General features: G+C 38.0%; 1 protein-coding gene across 3 annotated transcripts in view; it reads left to right on the top strand.

The window, feature by feature from the left end:
• PIP4K2A (phosphatidylinositol-5-phosphate 4-kinase type 2 alpha) overlaps nt 1–26,153 on the top strand; it is a 193,226-nt gene that overhangs the window by 140,600 nt on the left and 26,473 nt on the right. For all 3 annotated transcript variants that reach the window (XM_044678823.1, XM_044678822.1, XM_044678824.1), the window contains 2 exons: nt 15,540–15,686; nt 19,345–19,383. In XM_044678823.1, the coding sequence (XP_044534758.1) occupies nt 15,540–15,686; nt 19,345–19,383 (186 nt within the window). The remainder of the gene's footprint in view (nt 1–15,539; nt 15,687–19,344; nt 19,384–26,153) is intronic.

Below are 26,153 nucleotides of genomic sequence, written 5' to 3'. Positions count from 1 at the left end.
CACCCCAATTTTTTCCCATCTCCAATATTTGTAATTGCCCTTTTCTATCATGCTAGCCAATGATGGTTCCTCAGATTTATTTTAATTTGCATTTCTCTAATCAATAATGATTTAGAGCATTTTTTCACATGACTTAATGGCTTTGATTTCTTCTTCTGAAAACTGTCTGTTCATATCCTATGACTTTTTATCAACTATTGAATGGTTTTTATTTTTATAAATTTGGCTCAGTTCTTTATATATTTGAGAAATGAGGTCTTTATCAGAGAAACTTATTGCAAAAACATTTTCCCAGTTTCCTGTTTTCCTTCTAATTGTGACCTTATCTTGGTATATGATTTGAAATAACGACTGTTACTGTAAAAATATGATCTGCTATAAACATTGTTTATCAAAACTTGCTTGTTTCTTGTATTTTCATCAACAGTATCCTTGATATTCATGCAAATTTTATAGAAATGAGGAAGCAGGCAGAGTAGTTTTTTATATTCTCTCAGTCGATTTTTTTTGGTACATTAATAGCACATGACTTTTTTTCCCTATTATTTGAGTATTTTCCCCATCTCAAATTTTTCTTTGTTTCATCAAAAGCAGGGAGATCTGATAATGTAGTCTGAACTTGTTCTATACCTGGATTTCAGTGTAATTGGTTTCTTTTTTTGAATACTATTTATTTTACTTCAGTCTTTTAAAAATATTATTCTGAAAAGGGGTCCTGAGGCTTCACTAAGATTGCCATAGGAGATCATGACACAAAAAAGGTTAAGAACCCCTGATATAAAGCAATCTCTCAGGGCTTTCAAAATTTTGTTGCCCCCAGCATGGATTTCCTCAGCATGTACTTGGTCTCCTCCAGCTGCTCTTCTCAATTTTATATTCCTAAGCTTCAGTTCTACTTCTTTTCACGTAGAACATCAAGGACTGGCTTGTTAGGGTTCAAATGTTGCTCCTATTGCTACTGATGAAAGAAAAAGTTGTTATAATCACACTAGCAAATTTATTCCATTTTACATCTTTCGCTGTTCCACCTCTGTATTGAAGTTACTGAGTGGCACAGCAAATTTTGACTTGGTTTTGAATACGTTGTTAAATTCTTTATAGAATTTCTCTTCATCTTCTACAATGGATATTGGCATATAAACTGTAATCCTCTCCATGGTGATCTTTTTGCTTGTGGTCAACAAAATCAGGTCCTCAGAAGCAGTGTAACTTAGTGGATAGAGAAGCAGCTTTGGAGCCAGGAATCCCCTTCTGACACATACTGGCTACTCTGGACAAAACGTACTTAACTCTTCAATGCTCTAAGCCAGAGTTATTAAGTTCACATAAAAATGGGGCCCACTAATCTGTATGCCAAAATCCCAGGGGGCTGCATATTGACTTTAGTTTTCAGATGTCATATCTATGTTTTATTGTGTTCGTTTATTTTGTTAAATATTTTCCAAGTAATCTCAATCAGGCTACACTGGGAGTGTTATCGACCCTTTCATCAAAGCAACTTTGGAGCTATTGAGTTGTAGGAAAGTTGCTGCCCTAAATTGGTACAGGGAATTTTCTTACCAGCAAATTCTCTATTCCATTGAAATCACAGATCCAATCTCTATGCCCAGTCTCTGTCTACACTACAGGAACATTATGAGACAAGATGATTATGTCTCATGAAAAATTACATCTTTTTTCCTTTGGATGCCTGATGAAACCAATTCTACCAAATCCCTTGTTTGACATTTAAGTCATCCTTCTGTTTAGCTGCGCTCTCGCTCTCGCGCTCTCTCTCTCACTCTCGCTCTCTCGCGCTCTCTCTCTCTCTCTCTCTCTCTCTCTCTCTCTCTCTCTTTTGCCTTCTGGATCTATTAAAAGTATTACTGTAGTTTGAGTCTTCCATTAGTGAGACAAGTCACTGGTAATTGTATTGAAAAGAACTCACATTTAAATAGCCTAGAACCAAATATAGAGGTAGACTAAAAGCTTGAATTCTTAGAAACCTCTGCTCCTTTTATAACCACTATCACTGTGAAGCACCATGGGACATATGGAACCAAGAACCATTTTATATTTTTGTTTGTTTCATAGATTTTCTGAGAGGCAGAGGGTTTAATGGCCTGAAAATATGACTTAGAGCCATCAAGACTTGGGTTCTAGTGTTGCCTCTGACACATAACATTCATGGACAAGTAACTTAACCACTCAGTGCTCAAGACAGCTCTCTAAAATTGTGAGTTGCAGCAGTGTCACAGATCCAGCTCACATCTCTGTCTCTTGCCAGGGTCAAAGAATTGATCACCTAGTGACCAAAATTTTAAAGATGTGCCTCTCTTTCTTTGTTCTAAGCCTTTGCAAAAACACTAAACTGAAGAAAATTGCAGCTTCCATGCCAGCTGCTGTTTGAGAAGCTAAGGAGGTAGAGAAATTCTAAAGAATTCAGTAAGACCCTTTCAAATTAAATCACCATATGGTTGAATACTTAAAGATGCCAATGCAAAGGTGATCATAAAGAGTGCAGCGAAAAATATATTGGACAGTATAGTTCAAGAGCAAGAAATGAGAGAGGCCAAGTCTTAGACTTATAAATCATAAAAAATTTCTTTTTTTTTAAATGTTGGGCTAGCCTTTCATCAAGATTGAAGGAATGTCATTGGGCAACCTGTGTTCTTCTTTGGCATTTGCACAGTGGTGAAAGGAAAGTCCTCAATATGTTGGGTGACCCCCTAAAAAGAATTTATGAGAGGAAAAGAAGTGTCACATAGAATAAGATATGGATCAGTTGTGATTGTCATCACTGGAAGGGAGTAAGGGAATGCCTTCATTGATAAAATTACAGAAATGGGTTGGGAGGAGATGATGGGAGAGGGGAGGGAAGTGTGTGTGTGTGTGTGTGTGTGTGTGTGTGTGTGTGTGTGTGTGTGTGTGTGTACTATGTATTTTAAGTTACTAAAGTTTAAAACTGCTCTAAGAGATTTAGAATACCCTGTGTTCAATTCTTTCCTCTTAAAAACAAGAACTTTTAACGTTTTTGTGTTGTCCACCCCTTTGGTGGTCTGATGACCCCCTTCTTAGAGTAATGCTTTTAAAAGCACAAAAGAAAACACATAAGGTTAGAGGAAACCACTTTTATTTAAATGTAGTTAAATTTTTTTAATCAAGTAACTAACCCCAAGATGAGAATTCTTCCTTTGAAAAAAATTTTTTTAATAACTCCTGTTCTATAATTTTTAGCCAACAGAATATTTTGGCCACCCTTTGAAGCTTATCATTGGTGGCTTCCTCTGTAATTTACTTTGTCAGAGTATGTAGGATCACCTTGGCCCAGAGAGATTAGATTCAAGTCTCTGACATACTAATTATATGATTGGCTAAGTCACTCAACTTGTTCATTCTCTAAGCAACTTTCTAAAACTATAAGAAGTTGCTGACCTACCTTGTGTAGAGGTAATTTCTTAACTACACCAATGAAATTACAGGTCTTACCTATATTTCTACCATAAAGATCCTTCCACAAAGTGTAGTGAGATAACAAATTGAGATTGGTAAAATGCTTTGAAATTTGCAGATGAAAGGTGAGCTTATACTAAAGTATTTTGTACCAAATAACATTTTTAGGGTGGAGAACAGATCAACTGCTTATATCAAAAAGGTCTTTGAAATAGGCGGTATTCCAGAAGTCTTAGTGCAACTTTGAAATTTTAATAACTTACAAGCTGTGTAACAGCTATTCAAGTTTACAGTTACATTAAGACTTTTGGGACATCCTTTATAGTAGTGAGAGGTAAAACAACCAGCAGTGCTGAATACTCTCTTGTCTTCTACCTGTGAGGTACCAAAAGGGTATCTGGGTCTCGACCAGACATATTTGGCATTTCAAAATTTAGCAAGTAGGCCCATCCCGGGGCAGGTAATCAGTACATGCCTCACAAGTAATTATGAGGAAGTTAGACATACATTTGGCATCAGCAAGGTCAGGTGGTAGGGGACAGGTGGACAGCTCAGTGAGAGAGAACCGGGTAGAAAGCAACAGATGGAGATCTGACAGCAGGTTGTAAGGATCTAGTCTCAGCGACTTGGCAGGGAACCAAGGCAAGTACTTGGGCACAGAAAGCAAGACAGGGACTCAGTTACTGGGACTGTAATACAAGGGCAGGTGTTTGGTCACAAGAAACAAAACAGGATACTGATGATTAAAACTGTGGTATAACCTAAGGGCAAAATCAGCAACAATGCTGACTTATTCCTTGTATCATCATATTTCCCCTGCCTGGGAGATGGATATGTCCCAGAGCCCGGAGTGAGATCGAGACTGAGCCAGAGGTCAAAAGGAGGGGTGTGATAAATGAGGCAACATGGAGTAGTGGAAGGAACGCTGGACTAGGAGCCAGAAGATCTGTGTTACAGTTCTGACTCAGCAAATGTCACTAGCTTTGAGAATTTAGACTAATCAGAGCTTTCTCGAAGTATAAAGAGTACTAGACATGGAGTCTAGAGGGATATGGAGTTTGCATTCTTCCTCTACTACTTAATTTGCTCTATGATCATCAGCAAGGCACTCAGCCTCTCTTGATTTTATACCTCATCTGTAAAATGGGAATAACATACCAGTAAAACCTACCTCACAGAGTTATTGAGAATCCAATGAAAGTATATAAAGTACTTGTGAAGTTGACTTCAAAGCCCTATGCATATATCACCTATTCTTCTGTTGTTTTTCTTTTAACTCTTACATAAAATGAAGAGTTTGGGAATAGACAATCTTTAAGAATCTTCCCAATTCTTTTAAGTTATAGGATTTTATAAATGACTCTAATTCTGGGGACTAGAGGAATTCCAGCCAAGTTGGTCCTTCACAGAAGGAAAAGAAAAAGTAGAAAAACAAACCCAGAAAATCACTTACTGGGGAAAAAATTGGAAGTAGTACAGACAAAAATGACAGATCTGAAGGACAGGACAGAGAAAAAATGTTGAAAAACTGTTGGGCTTCCAAAATATAGTGAAGAAGAAAAGACTCTGCCATATTTCAGGAAATAACAAAAGATTATTTTGCAGGTATGTCAAAAATGGGGAACATGTTATAATTTGACCAGATTCGCTGGTTGTCAAAAGGAGTAAGCACAAAATTTAGCTCACTCAGACAAATCATTGTCAAAACTATAATGAACAAGAAATGGATTTCTCAGATCTATAGATCTGATCCTAATCTCTCTCAGTTTGTAGTGTGCCTGCTAGACATCTCTACCTGAAAGTAACATTAGCATCCAAAATAAAACATTCTTTTCCACTCTAAACCTATCCTTTCTCCATACTTTCCTATTTTTCTTGAGTTTACCACTATCTTTCCAGCCAGCCATATTTATAACCTCAGTCATTCTTAAAACCTCTACTATTTCTTATTTGTGTGACCTTGGGAAAACCACTTAACTTCTCTGGGCCTTGGCTTTCTCAGCTGTAAAATGAGCAGATTGAACTCATTCATCTCTAAGATCCCTTCTAGTTAAAAACCTATGATCCTGTACATTTGCACATCACATACTCCATCAGTTTATGAAGTCTTATTGATTATTCCATGTCAGTATGTCTCATTTCTCCTCTTTTTAATTCCATTTTAAAAAATTGATCCCTTTACATCAAAATAATCTAATAATATTCTCATTGAATCTCTGTATTTAGGAAAAAATGTTAAGCATAACCAACACAGGAACTAAGTATGATTAGCCATGTTATATTTTATACTCGTAAGTCCCCTCAGCTATTCTTCCAAAAGGAAGAATGTGTAACTTCAACTGTTCTCTGTACCAGTGAAATCATGAATCCAGTTCCCATTCAATTACCTTTTCCATCTGCATCCTTGTAGTTAGTGCTTTTTAGTTTTGGTTTGTCCTCCATAGCTCCATACAAATATTCCTCTGTTTATTTTGATTATATTTATAGTTTCTTAGGGCATATTAATATTCTTTTACCTTCAAACATAACAGTTTGGTTGACCCTTCCCAAAATAATAGGCATCCTGCTTGCTCTAGTCTTTTTCCCTATCACAAAAAATATTACTATGGAGATTTTTTAATATACGGTGCCTTTCTTTCCATGATTAACCTCTTTGAGGGTATATGCTCACTTGACTTCACCTTTTCTTCACTCTAATGGTCCTGATCCTAGCCAAACCCGATATTATCTTTCATCTAGTCTATTTTAAATAGTCTCCCAATTGGTTTCCCCACTTCTCACGTCTCATCTTACTTCTTTATTCCATTCTCCACATCACTGCCAAAATTATTTTCCTAATACATAACTTTTCCATGGACATGCCACTTTCCTGCTCACAAGACCCTCACTAGTTCCCTATTGCTTCTAGGATAAAATAACAACTTTTCAGTTCAGTGCTTAGGGTACTCTATAGTCTAGCTCCATTTTATATGTTTTTATTACCCCTCATAGAATCTATGTTCCCATCCAGAATAGACTGCTAGCAGTTCCCTGAATTTGGCAACCCATCTCCTAACTCCCCTGCATTTACACAAGCTACCCTATATGCCCAACAGTCATTCTTTCTTATCTTCACCTTCCAGAATTCTTATAGTCCTTTAAAGTTCAGTTGGATGGAAATATTGGTTCCTTCCTCCACAATTTGCACATACTTACACATAGGCACACTAGTTAGCATTCTCCTCCTACTTTGTATTTTATCTGTGTACGTGCACACACCACACCCACCTCCACCCCTGCTATCTCCACACAGACACACACACACACACACACACACACTTCAAGTTTCTTTAGGGCAGAAACTGTCTAATTTTGGTCTTCACATTCCCACAATCTAGCACCATGCCTTTAACTTAGCTGGTGTCTAATAGGTGTAGATGCTCAATGAATTGAATTACAAGCGGCCAAGAAGAAAGAAAATAAAAACTTTTCAGTTCAGTGCTTAGGGTACTCTATAGTCTAGCTCCATTTTATATGTTTTTTTAGGGCAGAAACTGTCTAGTTTTGGTCTTCACATTCCCACAATCTAGCACCATACCTTTAACATAGCTGGTATCTAATAGATGTAGATGCTCAATGAATTGAATTACAAGCAGCCAAGAAGAAAGAAATTATTCATCAGAAAATAGATTTAAATTTCACCAAATTTTTCTGCAAAAACAAGAAAGAACAGAAGAAGCTGGAGTGTAATATAGTAGAATGAGACATTGATCTGGGAACAGTTTTTTGCATAAATTCTTTAATGATTTCCCAATATTTCTAAAAGAATCCCTATAAAGGAGCTTGTATTTTACACAGTTAAATATATACTTTCTATGGAATTCTTCCATATCTAAACTTAATACTATAATTTTCCTTACCAATCCATCTAAGCATGTCATTATGCCATTATTTTATGTTATTATATAATATTATAAAATATCATGTTAAAATATAAGATATAATAAACAGTAATAAAATATTTAGTATATTAAAGTTTTCAAAGTGCTTTAAATACATTATTTGTTCTTTGTGACAATTATGGAAGTTAGATATTTCAGGTATTATTCGATTCTGTTTTAAATATGAAAAAAACTGAGGCTCACAGCTTAGATTTCTTTGTGCCTGGTCATGCAGCTAGTAGTCAAGGATCCTGACAGAAGTTGTCTTTCTGACTCAGTCTAGTACTTTACCCACTGCACTAGAGGTGTCACGTGCTGCCAAGAGCCACTTGTGGATCCCAAGACTTTCTGAGTGCAGCCTGAAACAGGTTAAAATATGGTTGATGCAGTATTATTTAAGGAAGGATAGATATAATTTTAATTAAGAACATTTCCTCCTCATGTTTTTAAGAGTCCATTAGGAATAAAATTCTGTGCACATCATAGAATACTAAGATTCCATTTACATTTTTTTTAATTTCTTTTTTTTTTTTTATTTTAAACCCTTCTGTGTATTGACTTATAGGTGGAAGAGTGGTAAGGTTAGGCAATGGGGGTCAAGTGACTTACCCAGGGTCACACAGCTGGGAAGTGTCTGAGGCCAGATTTGAACCTAGGACGTCCCGTCTCTAGGCCTGGCTCTCAATCCACTGAGCTACCCAGCTGCCCCGTCCATTTACATTTTTTGAATGCAGATGATGTTTATTTGGTCTTGACTTGCCTTGTGTCTTTAATTTCATTTAGGGAAATGTAAGCATTTTAGATCAGCTTCATGCAGTAGGAAGGGCTCCGAATTTGGAGTCAGGGGACCTGGGTGTTCTGATACCAAGTTTGTCACTTTGCAATCCTTGAGACCTTAGACAGATTACTTAACTTACTTGAAACTCAGTTTCTTCCTTTGCAAAATAAAAGGGTTGGACTAAATGACTTTTAATAACGTTCCCAACTCTAGATCTTTGATCCTATTATTATCTCAAACTCAGCATTTGTTATTATAAGAAATGTAGATCTCAAGCCTAATTTCATTAAGCTGAAGAAAAATAATATATTGTTCTATAAATATAAGACTGAGTAAAAGTTATCTAAGTAGGCTAATAACACTCCACTAGCTTCAGAACTGTTTAAAATCCATTAAATATTAAAAGCTTTTTGGCCTTATATTACTGACCCATATGTGTTCTGTGACCCCATTATGCCAAAATATCTCATTGATTCAGTATCAGTAAATCCAATGTGGGCTTGTTAGTGATGGAGGGGGGAAAGGAGTGAAGAGCTAGTCAATCAGAGCAATTACAGGTTTTCTTTTTTTAACTTACAGTGGTGGTGATATGTGGACACAGAGCCAACAAGCCATTCTAGACATTGAGGGTGATTTAATCTTTTTAAAAATTAAATGAAGCACACATAGGAAGTATTGACAGGATATCATTTTCCAGTAGCTAAATAGATGAGGCATGGGAACAGTAATTGCTTATTAGCCAGAACCAGATTCATAATACCAGCAAAGAACTATTGCTATATCTATATTTTGGTGCTTCACTTAAAGTCAACCTCTTCGTCCTCAACTTAAAGTTGCATTTGACTTTGAATCTTTGAAAGTCCACATTTCTTCTTGCTTTGAGACAAATAACAAGTTATGGATTTGTAACACTGGCAATTTGTGAGAGACTGAGCTAAACAGCAAAAGGAAAGTGAGGTCTTAAAATATCATAGTTTATCCATTTTCACAACTACACTTGGCACAGTGCCTGGCACAAAGTAGCACTTAATAAATGTCTGTTGATTAGTTCATTGAACTGTGACATTGACTCTCTATTTAACTAATTTGTCATTGTTTTGGTGTCCTAATAGAGGGAAAGTTCCACCTGAAGCCCTTGAAGCAATAAAATTTGCTTTTCTTGATGATTGTGAAATCATAAATGAGTTTTAAAAACAATAAAATAAATGCAGAAAATATTAGTGTTGGAAAATCAGAGATCCAGATCAATTACTTACAAACATTAAGGTGCCTGTCCTGTAGCATAGTATAGAAAGGCAAATTAGCCAAAGAAAAGAATCCTGGAATTGTCCAACTGGAAGGCACCATACCTCTAACTTTCTTGTTTTAAGAGGTGAAGAAGCTGAAACTGAGAAGTAAAACAATTGACAGAATTAGGTTTTGCATCCAAGGCTTCTGGCTCCAAATCTAAATACTTTCTCACATAACTACTATGTGGTAGTCTATTAAGATGCAAAAATGGATAACACATCATTGAGAAATGTGAATTATGGAAGCAGACCAAGGAATTACTTGCAATTTATTTGACTAAAGATATAATAAATGTAGTGAGTTATAAGTGATGATAAATTCCATTCAAAATCCAATGATTGGATTTTTCAAAATGTGCCTAAAGCCTGCTCAAAGGCTTTAATGATGAAAGTATTAGTACTTTTTGACTAATGACCACCTGAAAAGTAGGACCAAAAATTCCAGACTATTACATGTGAAAGAACTTGGCTGTAGGTCATTCACAGAACCTATGCAATAAGCCAACACTGCACTATCAATGGAAATGTTCTATATTTGAGAAATGTGGTTTATAAATGGCTCTCCCTCATTTAAAAAAAAACCAAACCTGTTCTGTATTGTCCATATACCGTGTTTGCTCTCCAAAGAGATGATTTATCACAGCTAATTTGTGACCCAGAGCTCTGGACCCTATTCTCATCTAGATGATGGACTTTCCTGTGCACTTGGTCCATTTGCTTCCCAGGCTCCTGTGGGACCACCAAGCAGCAATGAACATGATCCAGCAGACTTGTCTGGGGTCCAGGAAGGAGTCTGCTAGCCTGCATTCTGTCACTGCACCTGTTAAGTCTTTAAACTGAGATGTTAATAGAGCACTGCTTTGCTTCCAACGCTTGCCGTCGTGGAATTCATTTGTAAAGAAGCAGCTGGGGAATGCATGTGATGGCTCTGTCCTCACTGTCAACCATAAAGAATTGCTCTGTGGCCAAGTTCAGACACTAGCCCAAAGTCAAATAATATCTGAACCATTCCCGCAGAGCAAAATCCAAGAGGCGGCACAAGGGAACAAGCATTGTCCTTTTCTCTGCTGCCATTTGGATATTAATCAAGTGGAAGAAGGTTTCTTGGACTACATATTCAGAGGCTACATCAACCTTAGGCAGATAGAGGTCAAGCGACTTGCCCAGGGTCACACAGCTAATACATGTCAAAGACTAGATTTGAACACAAATTTTTCTGACTAAAAGTCCAGCAACATCTCTTCCATTTTACCATGGGCATTTTCATCAGCATCCCTCAGGCAGAAAATGTTCTTGTTCTTCATCTTCGTATCCTGACTGAAGTCCCTGCTAAAATCCCACCTTCTACGAAGCTTTCCTCAATCCCTAGTGCCTTACCTCTTAGGATCATCACCTGTTTAACCTGCCTATAGTTTGTTTGGACAGAACTGTGTCCATGCTGTCTCCCCATTAGTCTGGGAGCTCCTCCAGAGCAGAGACTACTCTCTGAACCCTTTCTTTGTATCTTTTAGTGCCTGGCACAGAACAACCTTTAATTAATATTTATTGACTATCTCAATTATTTAAAAATAAAAATCCCATTGCCTAGGATATTTTTAAATAATGGTCTTTTACAGAGAATATACTATAAAATCATTAGTTTTCTCATCTGCAAAATGGGAGGGTTTGCCAGGTTCTTAACCTAAGGTCTGTGACTTAAATAAATATATACATATAGATTAACTGCTTCAGTTTAATTGATTTCTTTTGAAATCCTGTGAATGTTCTTTTATGCACTTAAAAAAATATTATGAGAAGTGGTCCATAGGTTTCATCAGACTGCTTCTTAAAGGGCCTATGACACAAAAAAAGTATAAGAACCCCTCTGTCTGTGTGATTTTTGTGACTCCTTTTCTAAACCTCTTCCCCTGTTACATCTGGAAACCCTTTATTCAAAGTTGATTATTAATTTGGCTCCATTACTCCTTCATTTGTTAGAGTATCTGGAAGAAGGTAGACATCATTTGATCTTACAAGCCATGTAAACCAAAAAGGATTTAATATGTTTAACTAAAATTGGGTAGGATTCCATGTTTAGTACTAGTATAACTTGCCTAAAGAAAATCAAACATGAAAATTCAAAATTTGGCCATAAATAAACTAGGAAGTTGTTCTTAATATTACAAAAGGGCACTACAAACCTATTTATATAAACATTTTCAAGATCACATTAATTAAATGAAGTGAAACATACTGTATGAGTTTACAGGAATCAGAATTTAAAAGTTTTGACATAATTGGAAAAAAAATTTTTTTAAACCCTTACCGGATTCCGTCTTGGAGTCAATACTGTGTATTTGGCTCTAAGGCAGAAGAGTGGTAAGGGCTAGGCAATGGAAGTTAAGTGACTTGCCCAGGGTCACTTAGACCTCCTGTCTCTAGGCCTGGCTCTCAGTCCACTGAGCCACCCAGCTGCCCCCATGACATAATTGAAAATTGACAAGAAACACATAGAGAAAATATCATAAGGATTCTGGGTGCAAATGGAACCTGACACCCTAAAATGTGGCTACAGAAACTGTGTAGACTACACAACTAAATTTGATTCAGTTAAAGAAACGTTAACTCTGTGTAGCAGAGGAAATGGGAAATCAAAAATAAAACAATTCCTCCTAAAGAAGGATAAGTTTTGGGTAAGTGAGGATGATGATAATTTCTTTTTGGGCATTTTAAAGTCGGGATCATAAACACAATACCGTGTGTCACACAATGGGAATGCAGTGGCAAAAATGAAACAATTCTTACCTTCAAGAAACTTGTATTATTTTGGGAAGACAACATGTATGGTTAAAATTGAAAGCTATTAGAGGGAAGAAACTTGCAGGTGAGGAAATCAAGAAAGGTCTAGTATGGGAAGTGACATACGTCAACAAGGTAACTAGATGGGAACTTCCAGCAGCAAGTGAAAATATGAGATAGGAGTTCCAGAGAAGAGAGCGTCTGGTTTAGGGCCAGGAAACAAATGAAAAATCAGCCAAGGAACCTGATGACAAGTCAGAGAAGCAATAGAGAACAAGGTCACAGAAGCCAAGGGAGGAGAGAATATCTGGGAGGAAGAAGGTAGCCATCAGGAGCTGCACTGAAGGATGTGACTCAGAAAATAACATTGGATAAATTAGTTAAAGAAATCATTGATTAAAAAAAAATCATTGATAACTTTAGAGAGCAATTTCATTAGTAGTATAAGGTAGAAAACCCAACTTTAAGGAGTTAAGAAGTGAATTATGCTAAAGAAATGGAAACAGGAAGAAGAGATGACTTTCTAGGAACTTGACAGAGAAATAATAATAGGATTTATTTTTAAAAATATGAGAAGACAGCTTGAGAAGGGGTAGTAAGATGGAAGAATTTAGGTCTTTTAAGGACCAGAGGCTAAACTAGAACATCAGATAATTGTGTTAGGATACCCATCCCTAATAATTCCTCTCGGAGGGGACAGCCAGGTGGTTCAATGGATTGAGAGCCAAGCCCAGAGTTGGTAAGTCCTGGTTTGTCACCCTGGGCAAGTCATTTAATCCCAATTGCCTAGCCGTTACCTTTTTTTTTTTTTTTTTTTTTTTGCCTGGGAACCGATTTATCGGTTCTAAAATGACTCCTCTTCTTCCTGTGCCCTATGTTGTGGTCAAATTGGACTTTTCATTGCTCATAACCAGCTTCTTGACATGTTTCAGTATTTAATGATATACTTGCTGACGTACATAAGACATAGCATAATTCAGTTTTTTAAAATACTGTTTTGTTTTAAACTGTGATATATTATCAATGAGATTTGAGTGTGTTGTGTTATTCTCTGAAAAAGTAATATACTTATTGTTTTTCATGCAATTTTTGGAGGTTTTCTCCATTATCTTCCATAACTAATTTTCAGTGAATGTCCACTCTGTAGGATATAATATAGAATGTGATTGAATATGAAGTTCAGAAAAAGAATCTTTCTCTATCATCAGGGACTTTAAATAACACATTGTTTAGGACATGCTGATTGGAGTTACTCCACTGAAAATTGAATGTTTTGTTCAAACATAAGATAGTTAACTCTAGCGTCTGCATTTTTAAGAGGTTTTTTTTTCCCCCATGATGAGAGTCTATTATTTTCACTGCTTTAATGGGTTCCCATAACATATCAGTGGGCAATGCATTCTTTATATCTTTCATGAAAATGAGAAACTATCCAAGTGAGAGACTCTGTTAATAGAAAAAATAAGCAAAGCCCACATAAACACAAAATTCAACTCAATTTACCTTTTTTCTTTTGAGAGAAGTAATAAATGTCCTACTTGCCAGCTTTTATAAATTTATCAATTAAACTGTTCAGTAAATATATCTTGCTTCCCTATTTCAAGAATATGTGATTTTGTTAATGTCTATGCCCACACAGATTCAACCCATCCATGTTTAGTTGAGGAGACATGTGACTTCCTACAGTGATGGGCAACAACCTTTTGAGCTTGGTGTGTCAAAATATGCCAAAAAACTGAGCATAACTCAGGTGGTGTGTCACTTCGAGAAAAAAAAACATAATTTTGTGATATTTATAGTTTAAGTAATAAAAATGTATAATTGTAATATATAACTATATTTAATAAAACAAAATAGATAAATTAATATAGGTAAAATTGTCATCTATAGTGCAGAGTGTCTATACTACACTACAGCAAATGTTTCATCTTCACCATGTGGCCACATACTTCTCAAAAATTATTATGCGTGTCAGCGCTGACATGTGTGTCATAGGTTTGCCATCACTGTCCTACAACCAGTTTTCTGGTAACGTCTCTAAGAATTTGCTAAGCTAACCCATAAATGTCAGTTTTTTTATCTATTGCCAAAACCATATTCAAAGCCTTTATAGCATGGTAGGACCTACCAGAGCTTGACATACCCTTTAAGATTTACCCCACACTACAATGAATAAGATTTTAGGGGAAGATTCAATAAATAACAAATTTGTTAAAAATTCAGTTCCATATTATGGCCCCTTAAAGGATAAACAGAGACAAAACTTTGATGTTTACAAAAGAGCTAAAAGAGAGATCAAAGTTATGCTATTTTAGGGGATGGGTGGGAAGCGGGAAAGAAGAATAAAGACTATAAAGATTTCTTAAGTGGCTAAACAGTGACATTTGCTGTTCATAAACTTTTGAAGTAGCTTTTATTCTTGAAGTTTTTTCCTCATTTTCAGTTGGGGGGGAAAGCAACAGACTCTTAATCCAGGAAATATAGTAGTTTACTTTGCAGCAGAAAAGATCTAATTTCATAGAGTAGCATCTCTATCTTGTGGCCTTTTAGAATATTATCAATAAAAGTTTTTAAAGTCATGAACTTTTGAGGGGGTGACTGTTTGCATAATTGGAATCATCTCTTGGCACTTCTCCTGAAAGCTGAAGATTCCCTTCACTTGGATTAGAGAAAGAAGAAGGAAGAAATGGCAGGATAAGAACTGGTCTTATATCCTATCCTCTATCTGCCTCAAAGAAATTCTATCTGATTTTTTACCGTCCGGTACCGACCTATTCATTAGTTTCCCAGTTTGACCCTGAGCAGAGAAGCTGGAACCAGAAGCAAGCCTTCTTAATGTCAAGTATATTCTCTTTCCACAAGGTGATCTTTATTTAATCTGCTTTGTTATTGAGCCAGGTGTCACCAACTGCCTCTTAGCTCAGTTTTTAGTGGCACAGTAGGTAAGACCTTCATCAAGGTTAATATCTACAGTCAGTACATAGAGGAAAAAAGTAAAAGGGAATTACTAAAGAATTATAGAATGGACACCATCATTTATGTCTTTGGGTAGTTATCTTGTCTTCTGTACAAGATTTGTAATTCTACAAAGCAAACTTGGACATTTTCCACTAAAATAAAACCTCTTTGTGGGAGTAAAAGGAAGTTTTACTTGTAATGTGTATCACAAGTTTAACCTAGGCCTGACTTTCAGTCACTCTAATATAGCTCTTTTCTATAAATAAGTCCTTAATCATAAGGCAGCTTTTTCTGTGTACACATATCAGGTGATAGAGTGTTGCACCTTTGACCTTCATGAATATCTGCTCCTTGAATCATTTCTCCTCTTTCTCTCCCATACAGTACATTGTGGAATGTCACGGAGTTACCCTTCTTCCTCAGTTTTTGGGCATGTACCGGCTTAATGTTGATGGAGTGGAAATATATGTGATCGTTACAAGAAACGTGTTCAGCCACCGTTTATCTGTTTATAGGAAATATGATTTAAAGGTGAGAACCATCTTGTGATTTAAGGATAGTTATCATTCACTTCTTTTCGATTTAACGTTTATTACACTATTGATATGTATTGTGCCAAGCCTTGGGGGCAGAAAAACAAAGCCAGTCTTCGCTCTGCCCTCAGCGCGATTATATTCTTCATCACTTCGTTTCCTGTTCATTAGTCCAAATTGCCTACATTGACAATAAGGCAACGAGCATTCATTAAAACCTTGTTGCATTGAAAGTGCTGTGCTAAGTATTGGAGATAGAAAGACAGGTTAGAAGAGTCCCTGCTGTCAGGAACTGACGGTCCAATGGGGGAAGAACACTCCAAGAGCTGTGTCTGAACAAGACTTTGACAGGATCCTTTGGGGCTCCTCCAGAGAAGAGATGCTCATCGGGGTTTGGGGTGGGACAGAAAGTCTAGAAAGCTAGAAGAAAGCTTCCTTTAGACTCCCCAAAGAAATTTCTAAACGTTATCCATGCATGAACAAAGGCAATATTGGTTGGAAAGGTAAGGCGGCAAATATTCATTAAGCTTCTACTGTGTGTCAGGCAATGTACAAATGCTATACAAATATTATCATATTTGATCTTCACAGCAATCTTGGGAGGAAGGTGCTGTTTGTTATCCTCATTTTACAGTTGAGGAAACTGAGGCAGGCAGCTGTTAAGTGACTTGCTATATAAAAAAAAAAAATTAAGATTCCCAATTCCAGTATACTTTTTTTTGTAGGTAGATTAGCAATGTGTTGTTTATTTCATTCCTTTGAATATTCATTTCTTGCCAAGTTGTCTTAAATGGGAGAGAGTTCTCACAATTTGCTTCCTTTCATCATTTTTTATTGTACATTTGCTAAAACTTGGCTGAGTTGTCTTCTAGGCAAATAATTTGCAGCCACTTGGAAATGACACTTTGCTGAGAGTCAAAAATTGGGTATATTTGGGGGAAGAAAGCAAAAACAAAAACATTTGGTTAAATAACTTCGGATATAGAGTGTCATAAAACATTTTTTCCTGTGCCTAATATTTTTGGCTTTGTTCAGCTGCTAAAAGCACCCATTTAAAATATTCAAGAGAATATTATTATATAATATAAGAATATTATAATAAAATAATAATAGAAACATTAATTGTTGGAAATTAAGGGTATAAATGGAGACATTCATGACATACATAGAAATCCTTGAAGGGAAAAGAAGTGCTACACCATTGCATCTGGATTCTTGGCTATGTATGGAAAGGCAACCTGGTATTACAATGTTTGCATTGGCTGCCAGTCTTTGTTCCCCCGTCTTTTTCCCTCCCCTTCCCAGCATACATACTAGGTTCTTGGACCATTACAAGGTCTTTTCAGATGCTATTTTGTCCCAGGAAGCTGAGAACCACCAGCCTGGCGACGTGACAGTTGGTAGTTTCATATGCACTTGGCTCCACTCTACTATAGGTGAATCTTGATGGATCTTTGTTTCCTTCTCTGAAACGGAACACGAGACATTTGACTCCATTCTTATCAGGTGGACTCAATTGTTTCAGTGGTGGCTAGTGTTTATGTGGATATCTAAACTAGTCTGATAGGAGTTGAGAAGACCTTGGGCTAAGTCCTATCTCTGAGCTCTCCCGCTTTGGATCACTGGACAAGTCATTCAACTTGACAGGATCCGTCCTCCGGGCAATTCCTAATGGAAGAGCGGGTGGCCGTGGTGTCGGCTTTTTCATTTGCTTCTCTACAAATTGTTGTAGGAGTGCTGATGTGCATGAAATCAGATCAGCAAAATCACTGATCAGATTAAATAAAAAACCTCATTAAAAGGAGGACCAAATGGAGCCCTGTTTTGCTCTCTCTCATTTTTTAAAAACAAAAACAAGCAAAAGAGCACAACCCTTCTTGAACAAAAACGAAGCTTTCCGTGGCAACAGAGTGTAGAATGAATAGGAAGTTAAGAAATCATCTCCATTTCCCAGCATACAGATCATCCTCTTCAATGTCCTGAAACGGCCCATCTTCCTCCTCAGCATTTACATAATGCTTTAAGGTGTATAAAGTGCTTCACAAATGGAATCATTTGATCTTCTCAACAGCCTGCGAGGTGAGGTCTGGGATGGTCCCCATTTTATGGATGAGGAAGCTGAGTCTAAGAAGCTAAGTCTAAGTTTTTTCTGGCTCCCCCACTCTGTTTCGCTGCCCTTCTCTATCCCAGCTCCGCAGCCTTTCCTCCAGTCGGCCAAATGATCTTACGGCCAGCCTTTGGCCCGACACATCAGGAAGGATGGCGGGGTGCAGCCCCTCAGCCTCTTGGGAAGGCAGGCCGGCTGCGGGGAGGAAGGAAGCCCCCTCAGAGCACACACCCGTCTTTTCCAGCCTGGAGTTTCTCGTTCCCTAAAGGGGCTGAGAAACAGATACGCCATCCACGCCGGCTGGAGTAAAACCAGCCGCCCCGAAGAACGTGAGGAAGGAAGACACGCGGCTGCTTTGGACCAGCCTGAATAAAGAGGAGAGATCCGGAAGCAACAAAGGGAGGCCTTCCCAGAACCCTGTCCGGATTGGCCCTGGCATTCGGGGCCGAGCTCCAGAGGGAGCGTTTGGGTTCAGCCGTTTCGGTCACGTCCATCTCTTCAGGTTTTCTTGGCAGAGATCCCGGAGAGGTTTGCCATGGCCTTCTCTGGCTCATGTTACAGATGGGGAAATGGAGGCAAAGAGGGTGGCATTTGCCTCAGGGACACTCAGCTAGTAAGAGCCAGAGCCCAGATTCTAACTCAGTTCTTCCTGCCTCTGGGCCCGGGGCGCTCTCTACTGTACTGCCTGGCAGAGTCCTGGAGCCGTCATTCAGGATCCTTCAGAACCCCTTGGACCGAGGCGCTGCCCCCCTTCCCAAAACTCCCTTATGTGGGGAACACAAATGGCGGGCCAGAAATCCAGGCTCCGACCCCCTCTTCCTTGTTCTCGTCTCCACACTGGCTCGGGCCCGGACAGAGAGGCCTTGCGGGGCTCCAGGCCCTCCTCAGGTCCACGGTCGGGTGCAAGGGCAGAGGCGAGCTGGCCTTGGCACGGTGCTTCCATTGGGACGGCACAAGCACTGCTGTGGTACATGCCAGGCGGTAAACAAAGGCAGAGGTAGGAGCAGCGCAGCATGAGCAAGCCTGCGACAGAGAAGTGGCAGCGTCGGCTCCAGTGTCAGGAAGACCCAAGTTGGAATCCCTGTTAGCTGTGTGGCCTCAGGCAGATCAGGGCCCCTCCACATGCCTCCGTTTCCTCCACTGTAAAATGGGGATAACAGCACCCGCTTCAACGAGCTTGTTGTTGAGGATCAAATGAGGAAATATTTGTGATGCACTTGGCAGTCCTGAAAGCCCCCTGCAAATACTGGCTTTATTATCTGATCCAGACACGTTAGTAAAGAACACGAGGATCCACTTGGCCTCGGTCAGGAAAGGTTTGGAGGATCTGTGGGCAAAGTACAAAGAAAATGAGAAGAAGCGATGAATTAGAAGGTAAAAGCTCCCGCCTCTCAGCCAGTGAGCCCCCAGCAGGCAGGCAGCGTTCTCTGCTGGGCGAGAGCCCATTCCACGCCGAGCTGCCCCCAGCATGATGCCAGGGAATGTTGCACTCTTTAAATGTGGGCCTTGTTTCCCCTGTCCATGTTTTCATACAGTCTTTCTTTTTCAGGGGTCCACTGTGGCCAGAGAAGCTAGCGACAAAGAAAAGGTACGGTGATATTATTTTTTTCCTCCAGTTGCTGTGTGCTAGGGTGTCTAAGATGGGGTGAAATTGTTCATTCTATCCATCTGGCCCATTTCCTTCAGCTTCCTTAGCCTTTTTCCTGCCTTTTTCCTTCCTTTCTCTCTCTCTCTCTCTCTCTCTCTCTCTCTCTCTCTCTCTCTCTCTCTCTCTCCCATCATCATGCTTTTCCTTTTCCCCCTTTCAGTTATCAGTGGTGAACACCATGTTGTGGAACTGAGCTTAGATCCTATTACATCGTTGCATTCCTGGATCTTGATATGGATATTGCAAGTTACTGGAATAAACAGCATTTCCTACTTCACATATAAGGTGCTGGTGAAAGTCCAATCCCTCCTCAGCAGAACCCTAATGACAGGAACAGCCCAGCACAACATGCCAATGAGATGACTAGACAGAGTTTCTCCTCTTTTCTAGCAGATCCCTTTGCTCGGGACTTCACTTCTCTTCAGCTATAAAATAAGGGAGTTAGACCAGATGTTCCTTTAATACTCCTTCCAACTCTAAGCTTCCTGTAATTCTGTAATAATGTAAGAAGTACATTTCTTGTTTGAAACATTGTGGGGATACAGATATCTTTTTTTGGTTGATTGTTTTTTTCCTCGAACATTTAGTAATATTGTTTCACTTTTAGTCACTATGGAAGATATGTTACCAAATGTAGTCTAGCTGGTTCATTTGAATCAATTTGTAAAGGAGCCTTTTCTTTTTCCTCCCTGGTCTGGACCTGTGAGTTCATTGATGTGGGGAATTTTCAGTTTGGAAATCCCTTCTACCTATGTAGATCAACTCCTCTGTACTTCTGGTCATAAAGAATTGCCATGGGCACCGTAAGATTAAATAACTTATTGAGGGTCATGCTAAGCAGGATTTGAATTCAATTTTTTCTGCCTTCATATGCACCCTCTTTAACCTATATCATGTTACCTCTCATAAAATAAATGTTGTTGTTGTTCAGTCATTTCAGTGGTGTCCAATTATTCGTGACTCCCTTTAGAGTTTTCTTGGCAAAGATGGTTTGTCATTTCCTTCTCCAACTCATTTTATAGATGAGGAAACTGAGGCAAATAAGGTTAAGTGACCTGCCCAGGGTCACACAGCTAGGAAATGTCTGAGGCTGTATTTGGTCTTAGGAAGGTGAGTCTTAATGACTTTAGGCCTGGCTCCTTATCCACTGCATCACCCAGTTGCCTCAGAATAAATATATCTATATATAAATATTTACTGATTAAAATTAGAATGTTATTATGCAAGATTCATCCTCTCCATGTCTAATAATAATAACTGACATTTATGTAGCACTCTGCACCAGGCACTTAGCTCAGAGGTTTACAGTTATTATTTCATTTGTCTTCACAATAACCCTAGGAGGTTATTATCATCTCCATTTTACAGATGGGGAAATTGAGGCAAACAGGGATTGAGTGATTTACTCAGGGTCACAGAGCTAGTAAATGTCTAAAGCTGGATTTGAACCCTGACTCCAGACCTAGAGCTCTATCCACTGAGCCCTGTTAGCTGCCTTCTACCATTTTCATTTTAGGATAGGTCACATCACTGTCTTTAGGTATAAAGTTGTATTTTCCTTATTCAGTCCCTTTTGAACAATATCAGCTATCCATGATCTTTGAATCTAAATTCAGCATTCCTTTGCCCTAGAATATTCCCCCTATAAATCCTACTGGTGGCCCTGCCAGACCCAAAAGAGACAAACTTGATTCACCACAGTCCCTTATTCTCTTCTGAGCAAATGTTACTTAAAGGCCCTCCTGACTTAATTAGATTTCTGTTTTAAATCCACAAGAAATCCAGAAAGATAGCAAGACTCCCCCCCCCCCCCGCACCGCCCCCATTCTATTTACTCCATGAGGAAATGCCTAGACATTTAAGATCCGTGAATACTTTTCAACTTTTGACAAAAAATTAGGAGCTCCTGAAAAAAAATCGGGTCCATCATGACACCTGATCATTTCCTCTTTTTTTTGCAATTTATCAAGTCCCTCAAGACCACAGCTGGAACTGCCATCACTTGTCTCTAGTCCATTCATTTTGATTTCTTAGGCTCTGTCAACAAAGGAATGATATCTTAACCGCAAGGGCTGGTGCTCCCTTGCTTTGAAAGGGGAACAGATGCTGAGGAAAGAGAGAATTAATTTGGTAATTAATACGAAAGCCGAAACCAAATGAATAATGTAAAGGAGTGTAGAAGAGAAGAGCAAACATTTGTCTTTCAGCATAGTTTAAAATTTTCATCTAAAGCAAGATGTTCAAAGATACAGTTATGACTTTGTAGGTCAGGAGGTTTTATAAGTCCTAACTTCATGGGTGTGCTTTGGGTGAGAGAAGGAATAATGGAGCTTTGAGTAGCATGATTAAAAATTAGCCTCAGAGACAAGAGGACTTAGGTTCAAATTGCGCCTCTATTGACTGTGTGACCTGGAACCAGTCACAATCTCTCACTGTCCCAGACATTTATTGTGGAACAGGGGCCAAAGAGTTCCTATGTCCAGAGTTGCCAATGAAATCCAAAATAAAAATATAATGGGTTTTCAAATATAACGCCATTCACATATGAAATTATGAAGATTTTAGCTCTCTCCCTGGCAGTTTTATTGTGAACTCAAGAAATTCTGTACCTATAGAATTCATCCATTACATAAAGTCATTGATAGAAAGGATTTTCCCTCCCCCATTAGTTAACTAATTAGTTAACTCCAAAGAGAATAAAAATATTTTCTAAGATTTTCCCAAGGAAAAAAAGTCCCATATTTGTGGTAATTATCTCTAGCACAACCATCTTCGTGCCCCCATTTTGTTTTCATGTTAGAACATAGGATTCTGAGTTTTCCAGGGGGCAGTGATATTTGCCAAAAGAACTACCTAACCAAAATTTCATTACATTCATTACTGACCTGGCAGTAGGCATTAAACTTCCAAAGTACAGATGTCAGAAGTTAGATGGTCTCGAGATTATCTTTCTTTAGCTTCTTTGGCATGCAGACTTCACAACCTCTTCAGAACATCATATGCTTTCTCAGTGTTCTTCCAGGGACTGAAGAGAGATCCCCATTCTGAATATCCACTGCTAAGGCTCAGCCTGGGGCCGCCTGTTTGGCCTCCCAAGCACAGAAGTCTCTTTCTGTTTTTCTGTGCCAGTGTGATCCATTTGAACTGGCTGTGCCAAGATATCCAGGAACCAGCCGCCATTTTAGTACCTTCTTTACTAAAAAGCTCAGCATCCTTTTGTGAGAGCACTCCTCTCATTTTGTGGCTTTCTCTAATAGTTTGCTTTGCTAGAAACCTTATATGCCCTAAGGTAAGCGAAGTTAGGCTAAGACATCTTTCTTTGGCTCCCTTCAGTGCTAACTAATCTCATATTCTAAACTAACCTCTTCTTGTAATTTCTCATTACACCTTTCTGTGATGGCTATTTGTGGATAGATTTGACCTCCCCAATTAGTCTGCAAGCTTCATGAAAGCAGGTACCAGGTTTATTCTGCCCTCTTTGTGTCCCCCACAGCTTCTACTACTGCACCTGCGACCTCTCTGGCACTGACAGTTTTTTTGTTTTTTTTAAAGTCTTAATCCCAAATTTTTAAAGGCTAAGGAGAACCTCAGAAACCATCTAATGTAGATATAGTGAATGTGCTTTTTTTAAAAAAACAGATAAGCTCCATATTTTACAGGTAAGGAAACAGGCCCAAAAGTTTCAGTAGTATCTTGCCCAGTGTAAAAAAGCTATTGCTTTTGAGTGTTTGGGCCACACTTACATTATTAAAAATACATTTATTTTAAGATTGTACATCTAGATGAAAATTATGATATAGCACTCTCAAGTTTGCCAAGTGCTTTCCAAATACAGTTTCTTTTAATTACTATTATCCCCATTTCACAGATGAAGAAACTGAGACAAATACAGGCTAAATGGCTCATCTAAGTTCACATGAACAGCATTTAACAATACTTAGTAGTAGGAGTAGGAGTAGGAGTTGTAGTACTAGTAGTAGTAATTAACATTGATATAGAACTTTAATGTTTTCAAAACAATTTGCATATGTGAACTAAATTGGTCCTCACAAGAACTCTGTGAGGTAAATGCAATTATCTCCATTCTACAGATAAGGAAACAGAGAGGTTAAGTGATATATATTCAGAGTCCCAGAGCTCGTAATGACAGGGCTAGAACCTTACTTTAATTTGATGTTTCCTTTTTAAGATTTAATTGCAGATACTAGGAAATACACTAATAAAGCTTTTTTGAAGCAATCAGAATAGTGGAATGATTGATCTAAAAGTTTAAATCATTACAAATTTAAAAATAAATGAGAAATGTTTCATGCCAAAAACATTATTGGCTTAGTGAAAATAATGATTCTCCCCTCCCCCCCCAAAAAAAAGAAACAGAAGGAAAAGGTAAATCAACTCAAACTTGTTGTTTTCAGAAGAAAAACTCGAATTCTGATTTGTTTTTAAATAGTAAACCAGTATTTTTGGTACTGTGTAGGCAAAACAGCTGATTTGTGAGTGAGAGAGAAAATGAAATTCCATTTTTTTCTCTTGAAAAATTTTATACACATTAATATAGATGTTACTAAATTTGGAAGGCAGAAATTAAATGTTTTGAAGGTCACAAACATTCAGCTATTTTTCTTTTTTTATTAATGGGGTTTAACAAGAGCAATACATGCTTTGATACTAAAGCTATATTATTTTATCACGTAGTCATTTATTTGTAATCTTGAAATAAACATCTCTCCAATAATGCAAATATGGCCAAAACATTTAAAATAGTAGCTCCTAAACTCTTCATAATACTAAATTATTAATAGTGATATCGAGAAGATGTAAACATTTACTTTTTAAGTTACATTTGAAAAACATTGACAATGTCTTTTACCTTACTTCCATATACTGATTTTCAGATTATTCTAGCAGTCTTTCAGGTTCATTTATGAAGCACCTACTTTGTGTTAAGCATTATGCTTAGGGAGACACAAAGATTAATGAGACACTATCTCTACTCTGTTGTTCTCTCCTGCTCAGTATTCTTGACCCTTAAAGCAGCATCATGTTCTCTGTCCCCATAAAAAAGATAGAAGACTCGCCAAAATGTACATGGCTGACTGCTGGGCTTTGTTTATCTGAATCATCTTTTCCCATTTTCACTTTGGGGCTGCTTACAAACAAAATAAAGCTCTACTCGGGAAAGCTTGAGTCTGTTTTAATTACCATCCCACTATATACTCCACAGAATTTATTGTCATGAATTTTTCGTGTTGAGCCTCTGTGGCAGTAACTTAATTAACCCTTGAAATTTTATCCTTGGTTTTCATTTCTTTCCAATCATTACAACTGTTTCATAACCCAGTACTTTTAACTTGTTAATGACAAGTTCTGAAACTGTCATTTCCAATATTTGTTGCTCCTGGTGCCAACAAACCCCATCCCAGCCATTTGCACTTGACACGTCATTAGTGAGATTTGCATTAGCATGATAATAAAAGGGAAGCTGGTGAAAATAAAGAAGTGATATTTCAACAATGCAGGGATCACTTTCATGGCAACAAGTATCAGAACTTCCACGTACAAATGTCTTGTATTAGAAAAAAAAATTTTTAAGGCAAGGGTAGGGTTTTTTTTTTCCCTAACAGTTGTCAAATCTTGACAGCTGCTTTGACTTGTTTTATTCTTTTAATTCTTTTCTTTTTAATGGAAGGGCATCTTCCATTCATGGCTCCAGCAGTTTAGCCTGCTCTAAATGAGACAGGGAAATGCGTCGCTCCCCGGTGGTCGATCTTTTCACAGTTGTGCTGCCATTCCAATGTGACATCAAATTAGTAATTATAGCTGAGCGGACTTCTTTTTACAAATGACAGTCTTAGCATGCTGCCAGCCAGCTAGCAGCTCAGCAGGGGAGCCAGGCAAGTAAAAAAGAAAACATAACTGGACTTACTTGATTTCTGGGAGATTTGACCTGCCTCTTTTTTTTTTTTTTTTTTAAAGGTCTTGTTCTCAGGGGTTTAGACAAACATGCTTTCTCTTTACCCTCTACTGTGGTTTTTCTCAAAATAATATCCCATTTTATTAGGTAAAATAAAAACCATAATAAAGCCCCAGGGTCAAATTAAGAAAATTCTTTTGAACAGATAACCAACAACCTAGAACCTATTTGAAAGAAACCAGCTGCCCTGAAATTGGCATATATCGACAATAATCATCGTTGACACTTTCCAAGTAGGTTTTTAAAAAATGCCTCGTCAATTCTTATGCATTGTAAATTGTGCCCACGATTAAAGGACTGTCACAGTCTCTGACACTTTACCTATTACTGTCTGAAGGTTACAGGAGAATTAGTGGCTAATAGCATTACGGCTAACAACACTTTCCTAAACCAGTTTTCAGCATTTCTTTTGTGTTCCTTAAATTGTAACAAATTATAATTAATTACTACCTTTATCTGATTCTTTGGACTGCCACTGAAGCCAAGGTAACAAGGATGGCAGTCTCCAGGGCACAATAGCACAGCAGTGGATCCTTGGGATCTTTCTTTTTCTATCAGTTAAAAAGCATTTCACATTTCCCTGTCAGTAGATGATTAGTTAAAAGGAGACTGTCAAGTTTCATAGTCCCAAATTCAACCTAAACCTTTTTTTCCCCTTGCTTCTTATTCTCTGACATTACATTCCTGCAAAGATAGAACTCCTTGCCAGCTGGTCAATAAAAGCACCTATCATTCT

The sequence above is a fragment of the Gracilinanus agilis genome, chromosome 5 (genome assembly GCF_016433145.1).
Source record: "Gracilinanus agilis isolate LMUSP501 chromosome 5, AgileGrace, whole genome shotgun sequence".
Taxonomy (NCBI): Eukaryota; Metazoa; Chordata; class Mammalia; order Didelphimorphia; family Didelphidae; genus Gracilinanus; species Gracilinanus agilis.
Note: the sequence above shows the minus strand (reverse complement) of the source record. Positions and strands in the feature narration are given on the sequence as shown.